Below are 22,351 nucleotides of genomic sequence, written 5' to 3'. Positions count from 1 at the left end.
GGACCCCACCGTAGAGAGCACGGCTTACAGGGAAGCCATATTGACCATTACCAGGCACAGTCAGAGGGTTATGTTGGCCAGGTTAAGGTCAGGTGTGAGGAGTCAGTGTTGTGGCTTCTTCTTTGTTTGTGTGAACATATCAGTGTGCAGACCAGCGTCCAGACCCCCCCCCCCCCCATCCTCCGCCCCACCACCACTTCCTTCCATTGTTTGAAGGACTATCTCTGAAACTCTTCAGCTGCCCTGCAGCTTATCAGTGTCTCTGTCTGGCTCTTTCTCTTTCGTTGGTCATCTTCTTTTTGTTTCTTCGCCCTTTCATTTCCCTTCCTTCTCTCGAGATACCTTTCTCACTCGTCGTGTTGACCATTTGTTTCTCTCTCCCTTCATTCCTTTCTCTCCCTCTCCCTCTCACCCCTCCCTCCGCTGTCACTTTATTTCCCTCTCACACTCTCATTCATTTGGTCCGTCCCATCCTTTCTTTCGCCCCCCCTCCTCTCTCCCTCTCTCTCTGTGCTTTATCTCTCTGTCTGTGTCCTTGCCTGGAGCACCTGGGAGGAAGCAGTTGCAGGCTGAGAATCCTCTCCAGTTGGGCTACTGAGACTGGGCGTCTCTTAGGGTGTTGTGTTCTCTCTCTCCTATCTCCAGAGAGACCTAACGCCTGTTGGTCTCTCCTGTCCTATCTCTGGAGATAAACCCTTCACCATGGCCAGTTCCTTGCGCCGTCATCCCTAAGAATGTTGCTTGTCCCCCCCCTCCCCCCAGAACGAACACAGACAGTTAGGAATTGCCTTGTTTCCTACGCGTCTGTTGGACCCTGGAAAAGGCTCCGTCCCTGTGTGTGTTTCGGCTGCTGTGTGTATCCATGTAGAGGTTAACTACCGGACGGCACTCATCAATATGGAGCGCAGTGAGGGCTCGCGCATGACTGAGCAGCCCACATGAATACTGTTAGCAGGGCGTGTGTGTGTGGACGGCTGCCCCTCCCCCTCTTCCCCGTCCCCTGTGTGTGTGTGTGTGTGTGTGTTTACTGTCAGGATGATCAGGGCAAAAAGCTACCATCAATCACACACCCCGGGCCTTTTAAAACGCCGCACACACACACACACATCAGCCGAGCGCTTCTGCTGGGTTTATTAAAAGCCGGTGTGTGATCTCTGATCTGTCTGGTGACACACATGCACACAGTCAAACAACAAACATGCACCCGCCCACCCGCCCACCCACCCACAGTGACAGTCAGACTCAGGCTGGTATGACTCGCAGGACCAAATCTCCCTTCGTATTTCCTGTTTCCGCTCCTGCCCTGCGGAGCACCGAGGCCACACCACAGGAAGGGCACTGTTCACACCGCCCGCTGGAATCCCCCCGAACGCCGACGGAAGGTCACCCCGGGGACAGAGAGTTATACCGCCCTGTTGTGGCGCAAAGAAACGCGCTGTAGCCACGCAGGAAATACCTCACAGCCAGTAGGAGGGAGGATCAGGATTTGGGGCGGAAACGCAGATCTGATTGGTCGCTTCTGGAAACCTTTAAGGTTGATAATGTCGCTTGGCTCTGGGTTACTTCTTCACAGGGCATAAGGTTGCGGCGTATGAAGGGGCACGGTGTGTGAAGACAACGTTTTTTCCTAACGAACATAACTGAATACCGGTGTGTCCGTTAGCACTAATTAGCTAAAGTGAATAACGATGCTGACGATGCCTGTGCACGGTGGCCTCGTTCCATCTCTGCCAGACTCCGGCCGGGGAATGAGAGATCTGTGCCTGCCGACGGCCCCGGCGAGAACGTCAATGTCGCCTTCGATTTCTGTCCACGGAAGGCTAATGGTCTCCCTGACGGTCAATGACACGGCGCACGGTGCACGCGCCCCCTCATCCTGAACCTGGGAGTGGGATGAACAAAGGAGGCTGGTCAATAGATCAATCCCGGCCGGCCGGCCCTCGCGTACCAACTCAGCCCTTTTCCCTCCTCAGCAGAGGAGAGCACTTAAACGAGACTCTATCTGACCAATCTCTCCTCTGTGTGCCTGTATGGAGAAGTCCTTGGTTTTAAGCGTGTTAGTGATCCCCATAGACACCACATTGTCACAGGAGCGCGTGCGCGTGCGTGTGTGTGTGCGTCCAGTGAAACGCACTCCGAGGCTGAGTGATCACGCTGGTTGTCATGGGACAGCTCTGGTGACACACGCAGACACACAGACACACACACATCCACACACAGCGCCCTGCTGAGGGGTTGCAATGAGGCCTGTCCTCCTGGTTAGCAGGGTAACAACGTGTGTGACGGCTCCAGCCGGGGCCAGGCTCCTGCTGGCACTCAGTCCTGCTCCTCTTCCCAGGGAGAGGGCACCTAGCCTGGGGGAGATGGTGGAGGAAGGCTGGAGAGTGGGGTAGTGACGGTAGGGGGCATGGTCATGGTGACAAAAAGGTTCTTTGTCAGTGAAGGTTTATGGCCTTAACCCTTTCGTCTCCTGGCTCTGCTACATAACAAGCGGCCAGTGTGACTACACAGCTTCCTGTCGTCCTGAAGCCTGGGGCATTGTGGGGGCTAGTGTACAGGATGTTTAGCTCGGGGGTCAGAAACACAGTTGTAAAGACGGGATCAACTCAGCTGTCATCTGACTGGAAAATGTTTCATTGTAAAAAAGGAAAAGGCTGTGCAGTTTGTTTGTTGAATTTCGGGTTGGTAGAGTTTGTCTGGGTGTTAGCAAAGGTTGTCCGCTTAAATACAGAACACAGGGTTGGAGGTGTGCTGACCTGCTAATTCCTCTGGGAAACTTGCAAGCGGTGTAAAATGAGATTACGCCAACAAACAAAAAGTCACTTCTTGTGTCATTTCACAATTGTCTTGTGTGCGTGTGTGTATGAGCTTGCGTCTGCGTGTGTTTATGAGCTTGTGTGTGTGTATGAGCTTGTGTGTGTGTGTGTGTGTGCGGCCTGACGTACGCTAGCTCGGGGCTGTCCACTGTGAGACATCTGTCAGGCCCTGTGACTAGGACAGAGCCACCGAAGCAACACCTGACCTTTACAGAGGGACATACAGCCATTACTGTCACCCATCACCCTCACTCTCTCTCTCTCTCTCTCTCTCTCTCTCTCTCTCTCTCTCTCTCTCTCTCTCTCTCTCTCTCTCTCTCTCTCTCTCTCTCACTCTCACTCTCTCTCTCTCTCTCTCTCTCTGTCTCTCGCTTTCTCTCTCCCGCTCTCTCTCGCTCTCTCTCTATCTCTCTCTCGCTCTCTCTCTCTCGTTAAATTGACCTCTCTCTTTCTTTATTTCATTCTATTGACCTCTTTCTTTCTCTCTCTCGTTCTGTTTAGGCTACCTCTCTTTTTCTCTTCCTCTCCATCCCTTTCCTCCATTTCTCTTCCTTTTTTTTTTGGGGGGGGGGGACAGTTCCTCTCTCGGTCTACCTTTCCTCTCTCTCTCCCTCCCTTCCTCTCGCCCTCTCTGTGTTTAGCCGTCCAGGAGAGGCACAGATCCTGACTGTTGGTGGCACTTGGTGCCCGAGGCGGCTCCAGCACAGATGAACATTGTGTATGACAGGCCAGCTTTGTCTTTTTAAGCCATTAGCAGTTACTCAGTGAATCCCCCCCTCCCCTCCTCTCCCTCCATCACGCCCCCTGTTGCCTCTACCCCTCGGCCTCATTCTTGTTTTTTCCCCCACCCACCATACATTCTGTTTCATCATACGGGTTTGAGAAATGATTATTGTGGATTGTAGCAGAAATGTGTGTATATGTGTCCCCTTACAAAACAGCTTAAGCAATTTGTACCGGCTGTGATGACATGTGACTGTCTTGCTGACTGGAATCTTCGTCTTGTTTCTGACCGTCTTGCTTCATTTCTGCTTCTTCTGGGTTAATAAATTCTGTTTGCTTTTAAGCAATTGATTTGTCAGGCAGTGGCGGAACTTATGAGACCGTGCTGACGATAATGGAGTGTGTGTAAACATGTGCATGCGTGTGTATGTATCAGTGACAAAGAGAACCACACCTAACTTTACAGCCTGTAACTTTTAACTTGCGGTCTCATTTAAAAGGTTGCCCTATGACCATTCTAAAGAGTTTGCATTTTGGTCTTGAAATGTTTTTCTTCTTCTTTTTTTTAAATCTGTAACGCTTTCTTACTGCTTCCTGGTAAACCTTAAGAAGGATAATACATGCTGGAATGTCCAGTCACCTGCTACTAGAATGCCACAGCAGACTGCTAGGTTCCTAATCAAGGCTGAATGTACAAGGTATATTGTTTTAGTTCATACTGGAACTAAGTCAGGTTCAGCAGTAGGGCACTCACAATAGAAATGAGTGAAATTAGCTCTTTTGGTCTGTTTTTTCAATTAATGTTTTCATTAGCGATGCTACGCTAACTGTCGAGCCAGCAGTTGTGGGTTGACCTGATTCATAGTGATGTTGTTTATGTGCAGACGCCACGCTTCACGACTGGAAAAACCCCAGGAAGCTGCTCTATTAATAGGGTTAGCTGGCCCCAAGTGTCAGGCTGAGACAAAAACTGTAAAAATCAAAGGAAAAGAGGTCATAACTGCTGAGTTGTCAGTGAGCTTGCCATGTCAGTGGAACTCAGTGTTGTCTGACAGGAGCTGACGGGGGTGACAGGGCCTCAAGTTGACGTTCTCTGTCACACCTGTGAGATTTTGTTAGTTCCTGCTAGTCTGTTTCTTCAGAGGTATTGCACCTAAATCAGTCCCCTCACCAGGAGGGAAACAAGCGTTGACCCAGGTGCCTGGTGAAGCCTTTCCTGTGTTCTCAAAATATTTGTATTGCTGTGTTTGTGTTCTGACTGCATTCATCTGTTTTTTCTTAACTGACTTATTTGTACATGTTAGGCCCATCCCATGCTTCTAACCAAATCTTTAGTAGTGTGAATTGTCAGCGTGTAGAAGCAGTGTGGAGAGTTGTAGAAAAGGAGAAGTGGAGAAAGGTGGAGGAGGTTTGCTGGAGCGTGTCTGCAGGTCCTGGGCTTCCCAGAGGCTCCAACAGATGTTTCCTCCTCCTCCTCTGTCTCAACCCTCACAGGCAGCCAGACACCTTGGCTTTATATAGGAGCTAGGCTAATGCTAGCTCACCAACTAATCAACAGCTCCACCCTGACCTAGCTCAGCAGCACACCAGCTGTGTGTTGGAAATGACTAGGCTGGTCTTTAGGTGTGTGTGTGTGTGCGTGTATGTGTGTTTGTGTGTGTGTGCGTGTGTGTGTGTGTGTGTGTGTGTGTGTGTGTGTGTGTGAGTGTGTGTGGTGTATGGGGGGTTGGGTGCGTAGCCTCGAGGTCCTGGTCATGTGTTGTACTTCCTGTAGGTTGCATGTGCAATGAGGAACATGCAGAGGTCATGTGATTGCTGATAATGATGGAGAGCCTTTTGACATACCGAGCATGCCTTTTAACAGCTTAATGCACAGCGCAACCACACACACACACATACACACACATGTTCATTGAGGTGCGCAAAATACACACGCACTTGCACTCAAACGAGACCATTTCTCCTGGAACACACACACACATTCTCAGGCACCATGGCCTCTTATTACCGTGGATGGGTCTGTCCCACCTCTGTAAACAGGCGTTGGGAGTGTAAACTCTCTGGCAGGGGCATTACTGAGGAACGCGGGGGCTCGCCGCGCTAACATCACACCCCTGGCCTCGCCGGCCCACCTGGCCATATTTAGAAGAGCTCCGTGGACTGAGAAGTCAGGCGCTAGCTAGCTACCACTCTGACTGAGGACCCTGCTGAGTGTGAGCCTCAGTCTTCGCTGTCCTCATTAGCAAGTACCAGTATGATTCATCTGAGACAGGAGTGTAGCTTCCCTGGTGAAGAAGTGGAAGGAATGTGTCTGTGGTGCCTTTCTCCAGGCATAATAGAAAATGATGCAGATTATAAAAAAATTTTGGTAGTCTATTTTGGTTAGGCCTGTCATGAAGCCATTTGATTAGTTTTTTCGACCGTCCGACGCTTTTTTCTTTTATCTCTTTAATGTTCTGTCTTCTTCTTCCTGGAGTTTTAATATAGACTTCATGCTCATCTATTCATCTCCATAGAGATGGGCTGAACAATGGCTTCCATTAGCATCAATGTCTTAATGTGGAGCTAACTCCAAGCAGATAGGACACGGCCTGCAGAGTCTCATTAGCTTCTAGGCTGTGTCCCATTCAGCACCATTAGGAAGACAAGGGCCTTTTGTCTTTTTGTCTACCCAGGACTGATGAATATGAAGAGGCCTCAACTCTGCAGGCTGGAGATCTTTGATTCAAATCAACTATTTGATCGTAATTCCTGCTTCTGTCATGCTTCCACAAATCACACACCGTTTTGCTTTTTACCTCCAACAAGGACATACACTCATATGATTCCATGAAGTTGACTCATATGACTCACTTGGTGTTTTGTGTTGTGGTGTTGTCATGGAGAAAAACCTTCTGGACATGAGTGTGCCTATCTACTGAAGGCTCTGAGTGGACTGCCTTGATATGGCTAAGATACCTGTGGTGTGGGTGAGTTAGCACCAGGCTAACTCTCTAGCACTCTCCTGGGAGCCTAGTGCCCTCTACAGCTGATAATAAGAAGCTAAGAACTGGGAGTCTTGCATGGAGAGAGGCTTTTTTTTGCTTATGTACTAACTATTCACAGAATGACGAGTCATACTGTGGGCTACATTCTCAAGAACGAGAAACAATGGATTTTTGTTGTTGTTTTGACTACAAAAGTTGAGAGTAGCTGGCTAACTTATTTTGTCATGCTATTTCAACGACAGTGTGGACCTTCCTGGGGTATTGTTTTTTATTCCCAAGAATTACCTCAGCAGCAGTGCAAGGCGCCTCACCTTTAGAGGGCATACATTACGTTTTGAAAAGCAGCAACTTTGTTTGAGCTTCTTGGTTTGCATTTGGTTCCTTTGAGTGAAGCAAAGTACAGGGCCGCCAGCAGACTTGGTGACGGCAGGGGTTTGTTCTCTTTAGAGGATGCCTGTGGTATTTTCACCACGGCCTGGTGTGAGATAAGTGGTGTACCTCAGTCACTGAGTGTACTGGGGTTAAATATAGCCAGCTGGTGTGCTTGTGTGTGTGTGTGTGTGTGTGTGTGTTATGTCAGATAAAATGCAATAGAAACCAAGCTTCACAGTCACTGCTGCACTGAGTGCTACGCAGACAGGATGTAGGCTAACTTTGCTAATCACACACTCAACACAACAATACAGGCCCCCGAGCACAGCTGAGGGGGAGATGAATGCGAGGGGATAAGCTATGAGAGCACACCCTCAGATCTGTCTCTTTAAGGCTGTAAGTCAGGGAAAGTGTTTTGGTTGGACATTCCAGGCATATTTCTAACACCATGGTATGGGCTCCTTGTACATTTGGTGTTGCTAAGTGTTGCTTTAGAGCAAAAACCTTCTGTATTGGCTGCAGGTCATAGGTTTAGCTTTTTCTCACTTCTTCCTGTGGGTAACAAGATTCTGTTTAAGCGTTGTGGGCTTAATCTGTTTCTATTTCATGACAAAAGTGGCTCTGCATTTCCCAAATGGATATAAAGACAGCAAAGAATACAATGTTTGTGGACACTGGACAGTGACATACAGCAGTCCTGAAATGAATAATAGTCTGGCTGCTGCCCAAAGGATCTTCTTGTTCAGGTTCTAGAAGGTCTATATGGTTCTTAATGTACAGTATCTATAAGTCCTATGTGGGTCTTGTACATGATCTATCAGGTCAATATGGTTCTAACTGTACCTATATGGTCCGTCTTGCTAGTGTTAATGGACTGCAGAGTCTAGGGACAGTCTCTTGGGGATCAAACCTGTTCCTGTTTCAGAAGCATTCATCGATGCCCCCTGGTTGGTGTCACAACAGGGTGTCTGTGTACCCAGCACCTGCGGCCATCTTGTCCGGCTGGAACATGTCTATAGATACTTACTTCATAGAAGAAGGCAGAGCAAGGGTTGATCCATAAAAACAAACTTAATTCGATTTAACAAGGCTCATCTGGCATTTTACTGGCAGACACACAAGCCATTCCAGTAGCTTCTCTTTTTAGAGGGTCACTTCACACCAACATGTCAGGTCATCCCACTCAGGGCATCAAGTACTTTGGGAGGCGCAGCATTTGCACTGATACCAGAGTGTTGGATATACTTTTTTCCAGGTGATATGTTTAGGTGTTTGCCATTTACAATTGTCGATAGACAGAATGGAATCTTCCAGTAGAATTGTCTTCATTGAGGCCGGTGAATCCCCATAGGCTAATTGTTAAGGAAGTGGGAGCCTGGCAGGGATGCATGGTGGAGGATCCAGTGGAAGCCAGTGTTTTTCCAGGTGCTCGTAGCACCGAGGGCTGGACTCTAACCTTGGTTCCTGGAGATAACTCAGAGTGGTCCTCCAGGTGTCAGCTAGCACGCCTGCGCTACAGACGACAGCTGTCCAAACGATGTGCAGGCCAGTCAGAGGAAACCTCTGTCCCACTCTTCCTTTTGTCTTCTCGAGGTGTTACCTCTCCTGATCCAACACAGTCCTCTCAGGCCGACCATTTGGCGCAGGGAATGCTCGTGTCGTTAAAGGCGCTCAGCGGCGCCGATCCAGCCGGTCCTTCCTATCGCGCTCTCTACCCACGAAGGAGCGAACGCAAGTGGTTTCCTCACCAGCGGCTACTTCCTTATCGACCGACCTGCCGCTGTTGTCCATCACAGGGCGGACACCCCGGGTAGACGGAGCGCTTCTGGCGTTGTTTTGTGTTTTTTTGCGCTGACACAAGCAGCACGCCTCAGAGCCTCGTGGCCTCTTAAAGAGGGGCCCCCCGCTCTCTCCAGGATGGAGTGTCACTGTCTGGCGCTGTGGAGGAGGAGGCTTCGTACATCATCTTTATATCACCTGGAGGAGGGAGAACGAGAGAGAAAAAGACAAATAAAGGAAGGAAGGGAGGAAGGAAGGAAGGAAGGTAGGGAGGGTCGGAGGGAGGGAGGATAAAAGACAGTGAGAATGAATCCCCTATTAAAACTGCAGGTGCGCAGTGTCCAGCGCAGTGCCATAGTTAAATGTGTGTGGATGTTGGAGCGGGGGGTGTAGATATCCACAAGGGATGTTGTGCTCTCAGACAGAACAACCCCACTACCTTACAGGGATCCAGAACAATTCTCATTGATTGAAACAGAAGACCATGATTCCCTCTGGCAGGAACATTATCATCCACTTCAGAGGGAGGGTGAGAGAGAGAGAGAGAGAGAGAGAGAGAGAGAGAGAGAGAGAGAGTGGAAGAGTGGAAGAGTGGAAGAAAAAGGTTGAGAGAGAAAAAAGCACCAAATCAGGGTAATGTGTATGTGGGCATTAAAAGCCAGCAATGGTGAAGCACTGCATCTACTGCTTGGATGTGTGTGTGTGTGTGTGTGTGTGTGTGTGTGTGTGTGTGTGTGTGTGTGGTGTGCATGTGCAAATGTTTGCATGTGATAGACCGCAGAGAGAACTGTGTTTGTAGCTCCACCCTTTGCTGACTGAGCTGTGCTCCGAGAAGAATGGATTTGGCCCCCGAAAAGACCTGGAGCAGAGTGGAACAAAGACATGGAAAGAGGAAAGGAGGGAGAGAGGGAGGGAGAGAGAGAGAGAGAGAGAGAGAGAGAGAGAGAGAGAGAGAGAGAGAGAGAGAGGAGAGAGAGAGAGAGAGAGAGAGAGAGAGAGAGAGAGAGAGAGAGAGAGAGAGAGAGAGAGAGAGAGAAGGGAGAGAGAGAGAGAGAGAGAGAGAGAGAGAGAGAGAGAGAGAGAGAGAGGGGAGGGAGGGAGGTGTTACCACAGGTGGAATAGAGAGATTGAGGAACAGGCTGAGGGAAAAGAGAGGGTGAAAAATAGTGCAATGCACACACACATGCATGCATGAAGGCGCACACATCCGCCCACATTGCCGACAACCCAACCACCTACACACAGAGGAGCGATGGGTCCTACACACACACTAACACTCACACACACAAGCACAGTCAAGACGATTTACTCCTTTAATAATTGGGCCTGCAGTCTGTGTGTCTCCTACCCTGGAACACGGCAGGGTCACACACACACAAGGCCTCCTACCAAGCTCCCTCTACACTTTAATAACCAGTGTGTGTGTGTGTGTGTGTGTGTGTGTGTGTGTGTGTGTGTGTGTGTGTGTGTGTCTGGATTTATCCGTGTAACCTACACCTTATAATTACACTTGTCAGTCTGCTTCAGACTACACTCCATCCCCTGTCTTCCTGTTTTCCATTGTGCTGTGTAAACTGGACTGTTTTATGGGAGTAGCTTGGCCCTTTTTTCAATTAGTTTGAGAGGCTAAAATGGTGGACATGTGCACAGAGATTGTTGCTACCTTTCTCTTGTCATCGTCAACCGACACGTTTTTCTCAAACTAACTGTCGTAACTAATAACCCTGCCCTTTGATCTGTCCATGCAGTTGCAAACTACGGCAATGTGGTGGAGGGTGCGTCGGATTCGGATGACGAGGACAAGCTGCACATCGTGGAGGAGGAGGGCAGTCTGCCGGACGGGGCGGACTGTGACAGCAACCTCCACGAGGAAGAACGCAACGGGGACCGCTGGGACGAAGGTGAGGAGCATTGAAACACACGTCTGACACACACACACACGCACAGTGCATGCGAGCAAACACAGGCATACACGTACACACAGAAGATACACACACCTTCAAAGCAAGTCAACAGTCGTTAAGGTCCTCACAGGCCTCGGCCGGTGTGTGACTGTGAGGGGCCAGTGAAGTGTGGACCTTCTGTGGTTCTGGGTGAAGCGGGAAGGCCGACATTCAGACAGGACAATGGCCAACCGCACGAGACCTTCACTGCTGAGAGGAAATAGACCAGTAAACAAAGGAGCCCGCGCCGTGTGCTTTCTGGTACAATAGGTCATCGTCCGCTCTGAGACGAGGCTCACCTTGTACCACGCCATCACCCTCCCCCTGCCCATCGCAGGAAGGGACGTCGATGTCACACACCCCCCCCCCCCTCTTCCTAGTTCAACAATGTGAGGGTTTTGGAGGATGTTAGCGTTCGAGCTGAGCACCAAGGTCGCTATGCTGCTGGTGAGGTCATACGGAGGCAGGACAGCTGGGCCCGGCGCCGAGCGCGTTTCACCTGCTTGGCATGTTAGCATATAGCGTTAGCACATGCTGAGCATGTGATGTAACAAAACCCTTTGACGGTATGGAACGTGTCAGTCAAAGGGTCTGTTTGTTTCTGCGGGCGGCTTCTCTCTCTCCATGGTTCTGTTACCTCAGTGTGTTTGCTGGCAGGAGATGAAACCAGTCAAAATCAATTTCTCACATGCTTCGGGGTGGACTGTCATAGACACTCAAGACACGCTGGTCTTTCCTGATCCCAGCCCCGATTCTGCTGTCGCACACAAGACCCGTAGGAGCCAGCCACTCTCCCTTTGCACCAACACTGCTTCATCAAAGGAAGTCTGAGAGGAATAATGTAATTGGTTCTGGCCGGACACAGTGGACATTAAACACTGTCAGAGCCGGTGTTGTGCTCCATGGGCCTGGAGCTGGGCTAGTCTCCAGCGCTAGGGGACTGACCTGGCAACCCTCCCCATCACGCTCTCGCTCGTCGACCAGAACAGTTGTTCGAGTAGCCCGACCAAAAAAAAACATCCGCTAATCCTAATCCTCTTCCCTCCTTTTCTCACCGTTTTTTCTCCATTACTCTTCCCTGTGGTTTCCTCCCTCTCTCAGACGAAGCCGATGCCAGTTCACTTGTTCCACAGAGGTACAGCCAGAGTCCTCCCCTTCCTCCCTCCATTCCGCCCCTCCTTCCTTCAACCCCCCCCCCCCCCCCCTGTTTTTGAATCATTACTTTTTGGATGACGTGGAAGCACAGCCCCCCCCATCTTAGTTATCACTCCTGGTACAGCCCACCTTCTCTCCTACCACTACATGCCAACTCATGACGCAGGGAAACTATGGAGAGAGGACAGGGTTCATCTTCAGTGAATTACATACTCAGGTAACAGTTTGATAAGATTCCGTTGATTTATATCAAAAGGATGTCGTCCCTCTGTCCAAAGGATCTAAAGATGGGCCAGTGAAGCCCATCACAGACCCTGTCCAGATGACTTGAGGAGCACAGACCTTCCTGCAGCCTTAACTCATGGAAGAGGCTTGGTGCGTTCTTGTAAGACACCGTGGAACCTTCCAGAATGAGAAAAAGGAAAGACACTGCAGAAAAACACAGTCGGCCTCTTGGCTCCGCATTCACACTGTAAGCTGTGTCTGTGTGTGTGTGTGTGTGTGGGGGGGGGGGGGGGTAATACTCGCCAGGGGTGGGAAATAAATCACCCAAGCTTACACAACACCGCCTGAGCAGAGAGACTGGGATATGGCCAGTTAAGAGAGCCTTGCTTCCTGTTGTTGTAAGATTACCTTACTGCTGACGGTTTATGAGGTTATGAGGTAATCTGTATCTCTGACGGTTAGTCCCCCCTCTCCCCCCCCGATAAGGGAGAGCACCTATGGACAGGATGCACCTCCACAGGAAGTTCACATGTGGCCGGGGACAGGAAACGTCGACGTGGCAGCTTCACGGTGTATCACAGGGAGGCGTGGGCGGTCAGGTGATTTGATCCAAACCTAAGGCACAATTTGGCCCAAAAAAAACAATAAGAGAGGGCTCATGAAGGTGAAGTTCCACGATTAAGCCCGACACTGTATTTTTACAATGCAAAGCAACTGTCAGCTTTTTTTGTAAGGCTTCGGGCTTTTGTTCAGTTGCAGAACCGTGCTGAGGTCAGCATATAAACGGGGATGTCGTCCTACGCGTGAGCTGCTAGCTTGACTAGCGGAGCAAAGCCCCTGGCAGGTCAGGGCCTTGTTTACACTCCTTTTAACAAGAACCTGAGAGAAGCGGACAGCAAGGGACAACTGTGACCACCACAGACCTGTCACACCTTGGTCCGACACCCGGCAGGACCTTACCTCACACATACACTCTACATTCAGGAGCTGCCCCAGGGGAGGGGCGTGCGTGTGTGCGTGTGTGTGTGTGCGTGTGTGTGTGTGTGTTTTAGTTCACAGTGCAGCCTGCTGCACGTGCACTACCTGCTGAAACCTAACCGATCAGTACGGATTCGAGCGCCTTTTAACTTGATATCTATCGAGATAACGATGACCTTATTTAGCTTCACACCATGTCTCGGGCCAAACACTGATGATGTGTAAGACAAAAGGGTGAACCCAGATTAGAGGCAATAAGTGCCTCGTTTCCCAGTGAAGAGTAGGCCTTTCAGTGGGGGAGAGTGGCAAACCTGTGAGATCATGGGAAGGAGAGATGAATGTGAGGGGTCAGGATACACCCATCTGGTCCTCGTCCTCTCTCTCAGAGACTAGAGGGAGGAATAGAATCCTGCAATCACACCAGCACCTGGTGTAGGCCTGTCTCTCTCTGCCTCTCTCTCCCTCTTGTGTGCTCTCTCTCTCTCTCTCTCTCTCTCTCTCTCTCTCTCTCTCTCTCTCTCTCTCTCTCTCTCTCTCTCTCTCTCTCTCTCTCTCTCTCTTCCTCTCTCCCCCTCGCTCTCCCAAACCCCAAGTTTGCGGTGAGTTGGGTGGAGGAAATAGTTGTGCTGAAAGTGTTTAGTAATAACTATAGCAACCATGACTGCCTTGTGACCGTGTCGTTGGCATCGTAGTTAGTGTGTGAGTGTGCGGGCGCCAGTGTGTGGGTGCGTGTGTATGCAGCTGGTTTTGTGTGAGTGTGTGCGCGTGCATCATGCATGTGCACTCGCTATGTCTCATAGCTATGTTATTAAGCAGGGGCAGGGGTGTGTTAGGGAGTGTTGGTATTTACTGGGCCTGAGTGAGTCATGGAGCAGAACACATACTCCTGTCTCCCAGGAGCACATAGCTGGACTGAGCTGTCAGCTGAATAACACACACATACACCAAGTCAGAAAACATGCTCACAGAATAATTGTGTTTTTACGCTAGCTGCTCTTAACTGTCCTCCACGGGGACAAGCATGATGGGATGGAATCCTCTCCGACGAGTCGCGCGCACACTCACTCACATACACGCTTTCACGAACCAAAGAAAGAAGCTCTTCCATAATCCCAACACCCTGGCGTAGTAGCCTAACGTTGGATCGTTAACGCGCTGCATGCCAGTTCCAGGATCCACTCCGGGTTGTACAGAGAGGAGGGCGGAAGCTCTGTACATCCTAAATTCCTCAGGTTACACACTTTGCCTTAAGCCTTGCCTTGTAATTAGCTCTCACTGGTGTACCTTGCCCACGCCCTGCTAATATGAGAGGGAAAGCAAGATATGAGAGAGAGGGAGAACACATGATGAGACTCTGCCTGTAGCTGTCTTTGACTGGTGTATGAAGCAGTTTGAAGGTTGCTCTCCTTCAGAGAGGCTTCTTCAAGTGTTTTCCAGAATAATAGTGTCTTTTTTTTTTTTTTTCGACACTAAGTGCTCCACGTTGAGCCGTTTCAATTATCAGATAAATTGATTTGCTGAAGTATCTTATCTAATTATTTGAAACATGGTGAGTCATTTTACATGCTGTGGGCCCAACCCTCGATATGTTTTCCTTCTGCCTTGGAAGGATAATTAGTTTTTGTAAGCTTTTGTTCAAATGCCTACATTTACAATGTTTTTTTAATTATAAACCAGGCTACCTGAGATGAGGAGAGTATGAGGACAGAGTAATCATCTCCACAGAGCCACTCTTAGAGACAGTGCTACCATGTCCGTCTGTGGAGAGCTGTTCAAATACTCCAATACTGTGTGCTATACACAGCTGTGTTGGTTTGTACCTGGAGGGGTTATCAAAAATGATGATATCTCCGCTCTGTCTAACTGTTTCTTTTTGTGTGTGTTGTGTTGTGTGCGCGTGTTATGTGTGTGTGTGTGTGCTGTGTGTGTCAGTGAGGGAGGGGTGCGGCTCAGACGGCGAGGATGCGGGCAGCACAGACGCCCTGGTGGAAGAGATGCTGCAGCAGGGCGACACAGCCGTCATTTACCCAGAAGCCCCGGAGGAGGAGCCGCGGCAGGGCACGCCCGAGGCCAGCAGCCACGACGAGAACGGTAGCTACCTCCGTCTCGCGCCTTCAGAGACTCCAGGCTCCCAGACCGAACACAACAAGCAGACCTGTGTTACAACAGAGAGCATAATCATTTCAGTGGCTTATCTGTACTTGATTGGTCTTGTCTGACTCATCACTCCCATAAATAACACCATGAAGGGTAGAGTATTTGAAATAATGTTTCAGTTGTCTTTCTCTCAAGGTTTGTAGTCCTGCAGTTGTAATTCCCAGTGAGCACAGAACCTGCTCAGCCAACTGTGGTAATGACCTGTACCTTTAGGGGCTCTAACCCCCACCGCCACCACCCCCCTGAGCTTAAAAGGTGTCGACTCTCCGCCATTAAGCGCACCACTCTGGGGTCATTAACACACAGCAATTTGTTAAGGGACTCACATTGGAGCTCTTTTTATAGCTTAAGGGCTTTTTGGCTTTTACCTGTCACCAGAGGAAACGAGGGAGGTGGGGGAGTGGGGGAGTGGGTTGGGGGGGACGGGGGGGGGGGGGGGACGACACACAGCAACACCTGAGCACATTTCTCACGTCTGTGCAGCGCTGACTCACATGTACCTGGCCGATAATGAGCTTGAGTTCACGTTCACCAGCCCCGCTCACCTGCCCTGGAGGACCTTTAATACATCACCTGTTAACAGACAAATGTGTTACCTGTGTGGGAGCCGGTGAAGCAGAACCAGCGCTGAGGCCGACTGAGCACCACATGGGCCTTGGCCATGCCTCGTCCACGGCTGCTTAAAGGGCTGGGGTTTGGGCAGCGGAAGCCTGTTGCTCATTCAAAGCGCGGGCGTTCTCCGAAAACCTGCGTTCAAACGACAAAGATGCACCGGATTAACGGATTTTAGGATTGTGAAGTCAATGATGCGTCGCAGTTAGCAGCGTGGATGTACAACTCACAGAAACCAGCCCCGTTCATCCAGCCCTGTCCGTTTTAATAAGTAACCAGGCCTCAGGTCTGTTGTTGCAAACCTGGTCTGTCCATTGATCCACCTCTACCTGTCTGCTTTCTGTGGAGGATGTCTCATAGGCTAGTGAAATAGCAGACCGGTGTGACTCTACATCAAACAGGCCTTGCTGTTGATTCAGAGATTACTGTGATTACTCTTTAGAGAGTAAACACACACTGTCAATCTCTCTGTCTGTCTGTCTCTCTCTCTCTATCGCTCTCTCTCACCCTCTCTCACGCTCTCACCCTCTCTTGTGGTCTCTATCTACATCTCTCTGTCCCGGCCCCGCCCCCATCCCCCAACCCAACCTATACCTCTACACGCACTCATCCTCCCTCTCTCTCTCCCTCTCTCTCTCTCCCTCTCTCCTCTGTCCTCTCAGGCACTCCAGACTCGTTCTCCCAGCTCCTCACCTGCCCCTACTGTGCACGGGGCTACAAGCGCTACTCCTCTCTGAAGGAGCACATCAAGTACCGCCACGAGAAGAGCGAGGACAACTTCAGCTGCTCCCAGTGCAGCTACACCTTCACCTACCGCACGCAGCTGGAGAGGCACATGACGGCCCACAAGGCTGGACGAGAGCAGGTACGGCTCACACACACACTCACTCACACACACACACACACACACACACTGCTGAGGGGGGTGTTACTGATCACAAAGAATGTTGAACTATATCTACTGTTCTTTTTGACACCGTTTTGTGAATTTTACCAGGAGATTGGGTACATGTTGTTTTTCCTGTGTGTTTTTCCTGAACCCCCTTTTTTTCCATTGTTTGACAGAGACACGTGACACAGTCAGGGGGCAACCGCAAATTCAAGTGCACTGAATGTGGAAAGGCTTTTAAATACAAGCACCACCTGAAGGAGCACCTACGTATCCACAGCGGTGAGTGTCCCCCACGGTCTCCATGACAGCACGCGTGTGCGTGTGGTCGTGTTTCGATGTTTAACCTTGTGTGTGTGTGTGTGTGTTTCCGGGCACTTTAATGCACGTGTGAATATGTATGTGACTTTGCGTGTTTGTCTTGGTGTGTGTTTGAAATGTGTGTCCATTTGTCTCTAATGTGGAAAAATGGGTTAGGTTGTTCTCGTTGAGGTGATTCATAGCCCTTATTGAGTGTCTAACAGCCACAGTGCCAACCCAGATGTTTCTCTCTCTTTCCATCAAACAAATATTTACACTTGGCTGTTCGATGTATTTATGCGTCCTTGATTGTGTTTCAGCACATGATGCTGTTTGCTAATGTGCCATAATTGTGTTTCTTTTGGCGTCAAAGGAGAGCAATTACAGGTTTCCCAATAGGGCCATGACATCAGAGTTTACATGTCTGTGAAGAACATCAGAGCCAGTTTTTTTCTTGTGAGTTCTACGGCCCTGTTCTCTGAGCCAGGTCTGATTTCTGAATGTTTCTACGCCCTTCGCAGGAGAGAAACCCTACGAGTGCTCCAACTGCAAAAAACGTTTCTCCCACTCCGGCTCCTACAGCTCGCACATCAGCAGCAAGAAGTGTGTCAGCCTCATCACAGTCAACGGACGACCCAGATCGGGAGCCAAGACCCAGGCCCAGTCCCCGGCCATGCCCTCCTCACCGGCCGCCCTCCGGACACAGACCCGGGACAAGCCGGAGCACGGCAAGCCCCTGCAGGAGCAGCTGCCCCTCAACCAGATCAAGAGCGAGCCACTGGATTACGAGTACAAGCCTGCCATGGTGGTTTCCCCAACGGGGGTCAACGGGGTCTTCAACGGGGGGGGCGTGGCTGCTCCTCTCCAGGGTGCGGTCCAGGCAGTGGTCCTGCCCACCGTGGGCCTGGTGTCGCCCATCAGCATCAACCTGGCCGACCTCCAGAACGTTCTGAAGGTGGCAGTGGACAGTAACATGATCCGGCAAGTTCTGGAGAACAACGCCAAGGGCCAGCCGGGCGCGGGGCCGCTGCACTCCCAGCAGCAGCTCATCTCTGCCATCAGCCTGCCCATCATGGGGCAGGACGGCAACGCCAAGATTATCATCAACTACAGCCTGGACCCTGCCCAAGCCCAGGCCCAGCTCACAGCCCAGAACCTGAAGAAGGAGCCCCTGGCCCCGGCCTCAGCCCAAATCCACCTCCAGGCTCACCCTGAGGCCTGCAAGGGTCAGAAACTCCCTGAGGATCTGACTGTGAGGCTGTCGAGAGAGAGAGAAGCAAAGGAGGAAACCAAGATGGAGGAGAAGACCACTAGCACCTGTCTGTTGTGTGACGACTGTCCCGGCGGACTGGACACACTTCACGCCCTCAAGCACTGCAAGAAGGAGGGCCTCAGGATCAAGGGCAGAGGCCTGGACCAATCAGAGTCCGCCATCGCCGCCCTGCTCGCCGATGGTGACCTCTGTCCAGACCAGCCCAAGAACCTGCTCTCCCTCCTCAAGGCGTACTTTGCCTTAAACGCTGCGCCCACTAAGGAGGAACTGTCCAAGATCTCCAACTCCGTCAGCCTCCCCACCCACGTGGTCAAGAAGTGGTTCGACAAGATGCAGGAGGGGCAGATCTCGCTGGGGGCTCCCACCCCGCCCTCTGAGGCGGAGGATGAGGGGGACGGCTTTATTCCGGAGGGTACCACCGCCCTCTTGAGCGCTGAGACCCCTGTTCGGGCACAGGTCAGCCCGGCCGAGGCCACCCAGGCAGAGGTCGATGGCGCCAGTGTCAGCCCTACCTCCCCCTCGCCACTGAACCTGACCGCCGGGGGGCCGGTCCCGGCTGAGCCCCCCCAGGGTGCCGAGGGACCCCTGGACCTGTCGCTACCAAAGCCCACCAGAGAGGAGGCGCAGAGGGCTGCGGCCAGGGCCAAGCTCCACCCCTCCTCCTCCCGCCGGTCGGCCCAGCAGGACGAGCCCCTCAACTTGACCTGCATCAAGAAGGAGCCTGGCACCAGCCCCGTCCCCTTCTACGCCAGCCTGCCAAGTGCCAACCCCATCAACATCATGACCACTCAGCTGCCCACGCTCGTGACCATCACTGACCCGAGCCGGGTGCCCTGCTTGCGGACGCTCACGACCACCACCAAACAGGCCATCCTCATCCCCCAGCTGACATACACCTATACCACTACGGCCAGCAATCCGGCAGCCAATCAGATGCAGGACAAGACTGTGCTTCTCAACGGCATCAAGGTTGGTCTCATGGTTTATCACACGCTGTGAGGGTGTTATACGATAGGTAAAAAACATACAGGGTTTTCAGAGAGTAAGAAAAACAAACCATACACTATTTTCTGCCCCCCCCCCCCCCCCCCCCCCTCAAATGTTTGTCCCTACCTCTTGCGGTAACATTTCAGATTTCTTTTTTCTGAAGTGTTGTTGTAGTTTCGGTTGTGTTCTTACTCATAACACCTCTCGGTGTTCTGCTTGATACTCAGTGACTGCTTGGCTGGTGCTGGTGATGTGTGGGAGTGCTGTTTGAAGTCCTTAGCTCTTATCTGGAATGCTACAAATGTTTGATCTTGTTGGACTGGATCAAGAAGGACAGTTGCATTTTGTGTTGTGGTTGCGTGCATTTGGTTTAGTTCCACTGGGAACTCAAGCTCAAGATATGTTAAAGATACTGAGGAGATGATAGGGGGTTGTGTGTGTTATTTGATATTGTCACATCTTCTGTAGGCCTAAGAGAGGCCGACACTAGGGGGTTGAGAGACCCAAGAACCTTCATTTTCATAGCAACAATTATTCAAACGTAAGCAAGCAACCACCACTGTGTGACCATTAGTCACACAGTACGGACAATATCGATATCTAGCACAAACAGACGAGATAGTCTGTCATTCTGGAGACGCTTGCCGATATTCGCCATGTTGGATCTCAGCCTCATCTCTGGTAGTCATCCTTCTAGCCCTGAACACACAGCCCCGCACTTCTCTCTTCAGGATTCTCATCGATCCATAGGAACCAGTTTAAACGCCGGAACTCTGTCTGTGCATTGATTTACTGTTGTTGTATTATGCTCTTGTGTTAAGTGGATTGGCATGGACCTGCCTTACATATAGCATAGCAGGCATATGAGTTCTTTATGGATGTTTCCCACATCCTCTCTCGTTGTGATTAGACAACAGCGAGCCCACTCCCATCCACTCATAAGCACACAGCAGGAGCGTTCCGTTGAGTGCCTGCGTTCGCCATTGAGTCATGATTGTTGCAAGGTATTTTCCGTGGCCAATGCACTCTGAGGTGGAGTGATGTCATTGTGGCAGGCGTATTAACTCGGCCAATAAAATGAGTTATTGGTAATTTTCCTCTTGCAAGGAGAGAGCCACGGGAAGGATATGACACGACTTAGCCAAAGGCATCTTTTCCTGACACTCCTGGATGTATGGCACGCATAATGATCAATATCCAACCTCCCCTAATGGCTTGCATGAGTGTTTGGGGTTTTCCTCTGCATACATTGTCAACTGCTTATTACGAATGAGGTAGCCTACTGTGGAAGGTTACACATGGAACGTACAAATGTAGCCATGAGATGAAATGTCCGGAAGCGGAATTAGCTCTCCAATTAGTCTCCATGTCATACATCAGTGGTCAGAGCCGTGTCAGTGTGGCGTTCAGGACATGTCTGACGGGGGCCGCGTGTGCTCTTGTTCTCCAGGAGGAGAGGCAGGACACCAGCTCGGAGGGCGTGTCCACGCTGGAGGAGCAGAACGACTCGGACTCCGCCCCTCCCAGGAAGAAGATGAGGAAGACGGAGAGCGGCATGTACGCCTGCGACCTGTGTGACAAGATCTTCCAGAAGAGCAGCTCCCTGCTGAGACACAAATACGAACACACAGGTAGGGTTCCATACACACACAGACACACACACACTAATCAACCAGACTTCTGTGAGACCTCTGGGAAATTGACTCCAAGCGAGAGTTGAAAGGGGGAATTTTCTGTTATTACACATCTTTTGCGCCATTCGCTATTACTGTTCCCTTGTTTAAACTAGCAGAAAGGGCGGACGCCACCATTTCAACAAGCCGATTACCCAACACACAGAGAGGGCCTGAGACTTGCTTTCTGCCAAACTCCCACCGCTAGCTCCATTACCTTCCAGCATGAAATGCAGGATGTTGCAACAGCAGAAACTCTGGTAGTAATTTGACATGCCTGCGTTCAGAACACGGCGATGCAGTGGCCAAACCCAGGTCAACATTCTCTCTCTCTCTACTCTGAGGCGTTTCTTTTATTACTTCGATACCTGGCGGCGAATCATGGTTCTGGATCCAAATTACCTCACCCAGCCAGAAACCTGCAATTCCTCCTTTGAGGAACATGGCCTTGTAGCTTCGTTGAGCGAGAATTTGCTCTTGACTTGTTGTATTGTTTTGCAATATTTCCCCTGGAAACTGTACTTGATGATAGATATTATTAAGGTTTTCAGCCAACAGCCTAGGGAAGGCCTGAAAGACTCCCTTTATTCACAGACACGCTCCCTGTTCTGGGTAGTTTCACTAAGCACTCTTAAAATGTCTTATCCTTCCCTTGCAGAAGACCCACACAATTCAGTTCTAATTCAGTCAACAGAGTAATTCAGTCATCTGTGTAGTACACAGAACTGTCTTTTTTCCATCATTCTTCATAATCCAACACAGTTTTTACATTAATTGGCAAGAAAAGGTATAGAAATCTAGTCCGTCAGCGATAAGTATTGAATTTCAGTTTCAGAGGACTCACTGACTTCATTGCCCACACATTTGTGTCAGTGTGCTGTCTTTTAATGACACTGTTGATATTGAAATATTTTTTTGTGTTATGCAAGCTTAAAATAATACTGTTCAGAACTGCAGGCTTACTTAAACATGCTGACTGTAACCTTTACTCAGCATGTAAAGATTTTTCACTTAGCAAGTAAGCTAAACAGATGTCAAACTCCATATTGTGTTGGAACCAGGGTCAAACTCCATCCACTCCAAACTGAAGATGTAGTTTTCCACTCAAAGACGCATGCATACACACACACGCACAAACTTTCGGATAAAGGGAGACTGACAGTTCCTCAGACTTCAGACAACTTTGTTTCACCGTAGACTTGTCTCCTTTCTGCATGCTGCAAGCAATAAATCTTTCTGGACTCCATCGACTCTGTGCACTACTTAAGAAAAGATTTTCCTGACAGACACCCTCTTAGATCACATAGACTTTATGCAGCAAATACCCAATGCTGCTTCTTAGGCCCCGGCCAGGGCCTGTAGAGTATAGGATTGTTCCATCCCCAGACCCAATCCCATGTCTCTTTGCAGGTGTTTTTTCAAAAATCACATTGGTTTGATCAACACATGGTCTTGAAAGTATGAATCAACCGATCAATTTTT

The 22,351-nt window shown here is 50.2% G+C and overlaps 1 protein-coding gene across 1 annotated transcript in view; it reads left to right on the top strand.

Annotated features, from left to right (window-relative positions):
• The window catches only part of zeb1b (zinc finger E-box binding homeobox 1b), a 47,271-nt gene that overhangs the window by 21,714 nt on the left and 3,206 nt on the right, over nt 1-22,351 (top strand). Inside the window, exons 2-7 of the mRNA XM_062479332.1 lie at nt 10,426-10,578; nt 14,911-15,069; nt 16,410-16,612; nt 16,813-16,918; nt 17,458-19,178; nt 20,647-20,827. Coding sequence (XP_062335316.1) covers nt 10,426-10,578; nt 14,911-15,069; nt 16,410-16,612; nt 16,813-16,918; nt 17,458-19,178; nt 20,647-20,827 — 2,523 coding nt within the window. The remainder of the gene's footprint in view (nt 1-10,425; nt 10,579-14,910; nt 15,070-16,409; nt 16,613-16,812; nt 16,919-17,457; nt 19,179-20,646; nt 20,828-22,351) is intronic.

The sequence above is a fragment of the Osmerus eperlanus genome, chromosome 15 (assembly GCF_963692335.1).
Source record: "Osmerus eperlanus chromosome 15, fOsmEpe2.1, whole genome shotgun sequence".
Classification (NCBI taxonomy): Eukaryota; Metazoa; Chordata; class Actinopteri; order Osmeriformes; family Osmeridae; genus Osmerus; species Osmerus eperlanus.
This window is presented reverse-complemented; position numbering and strand designations above follow the sequence as displayed.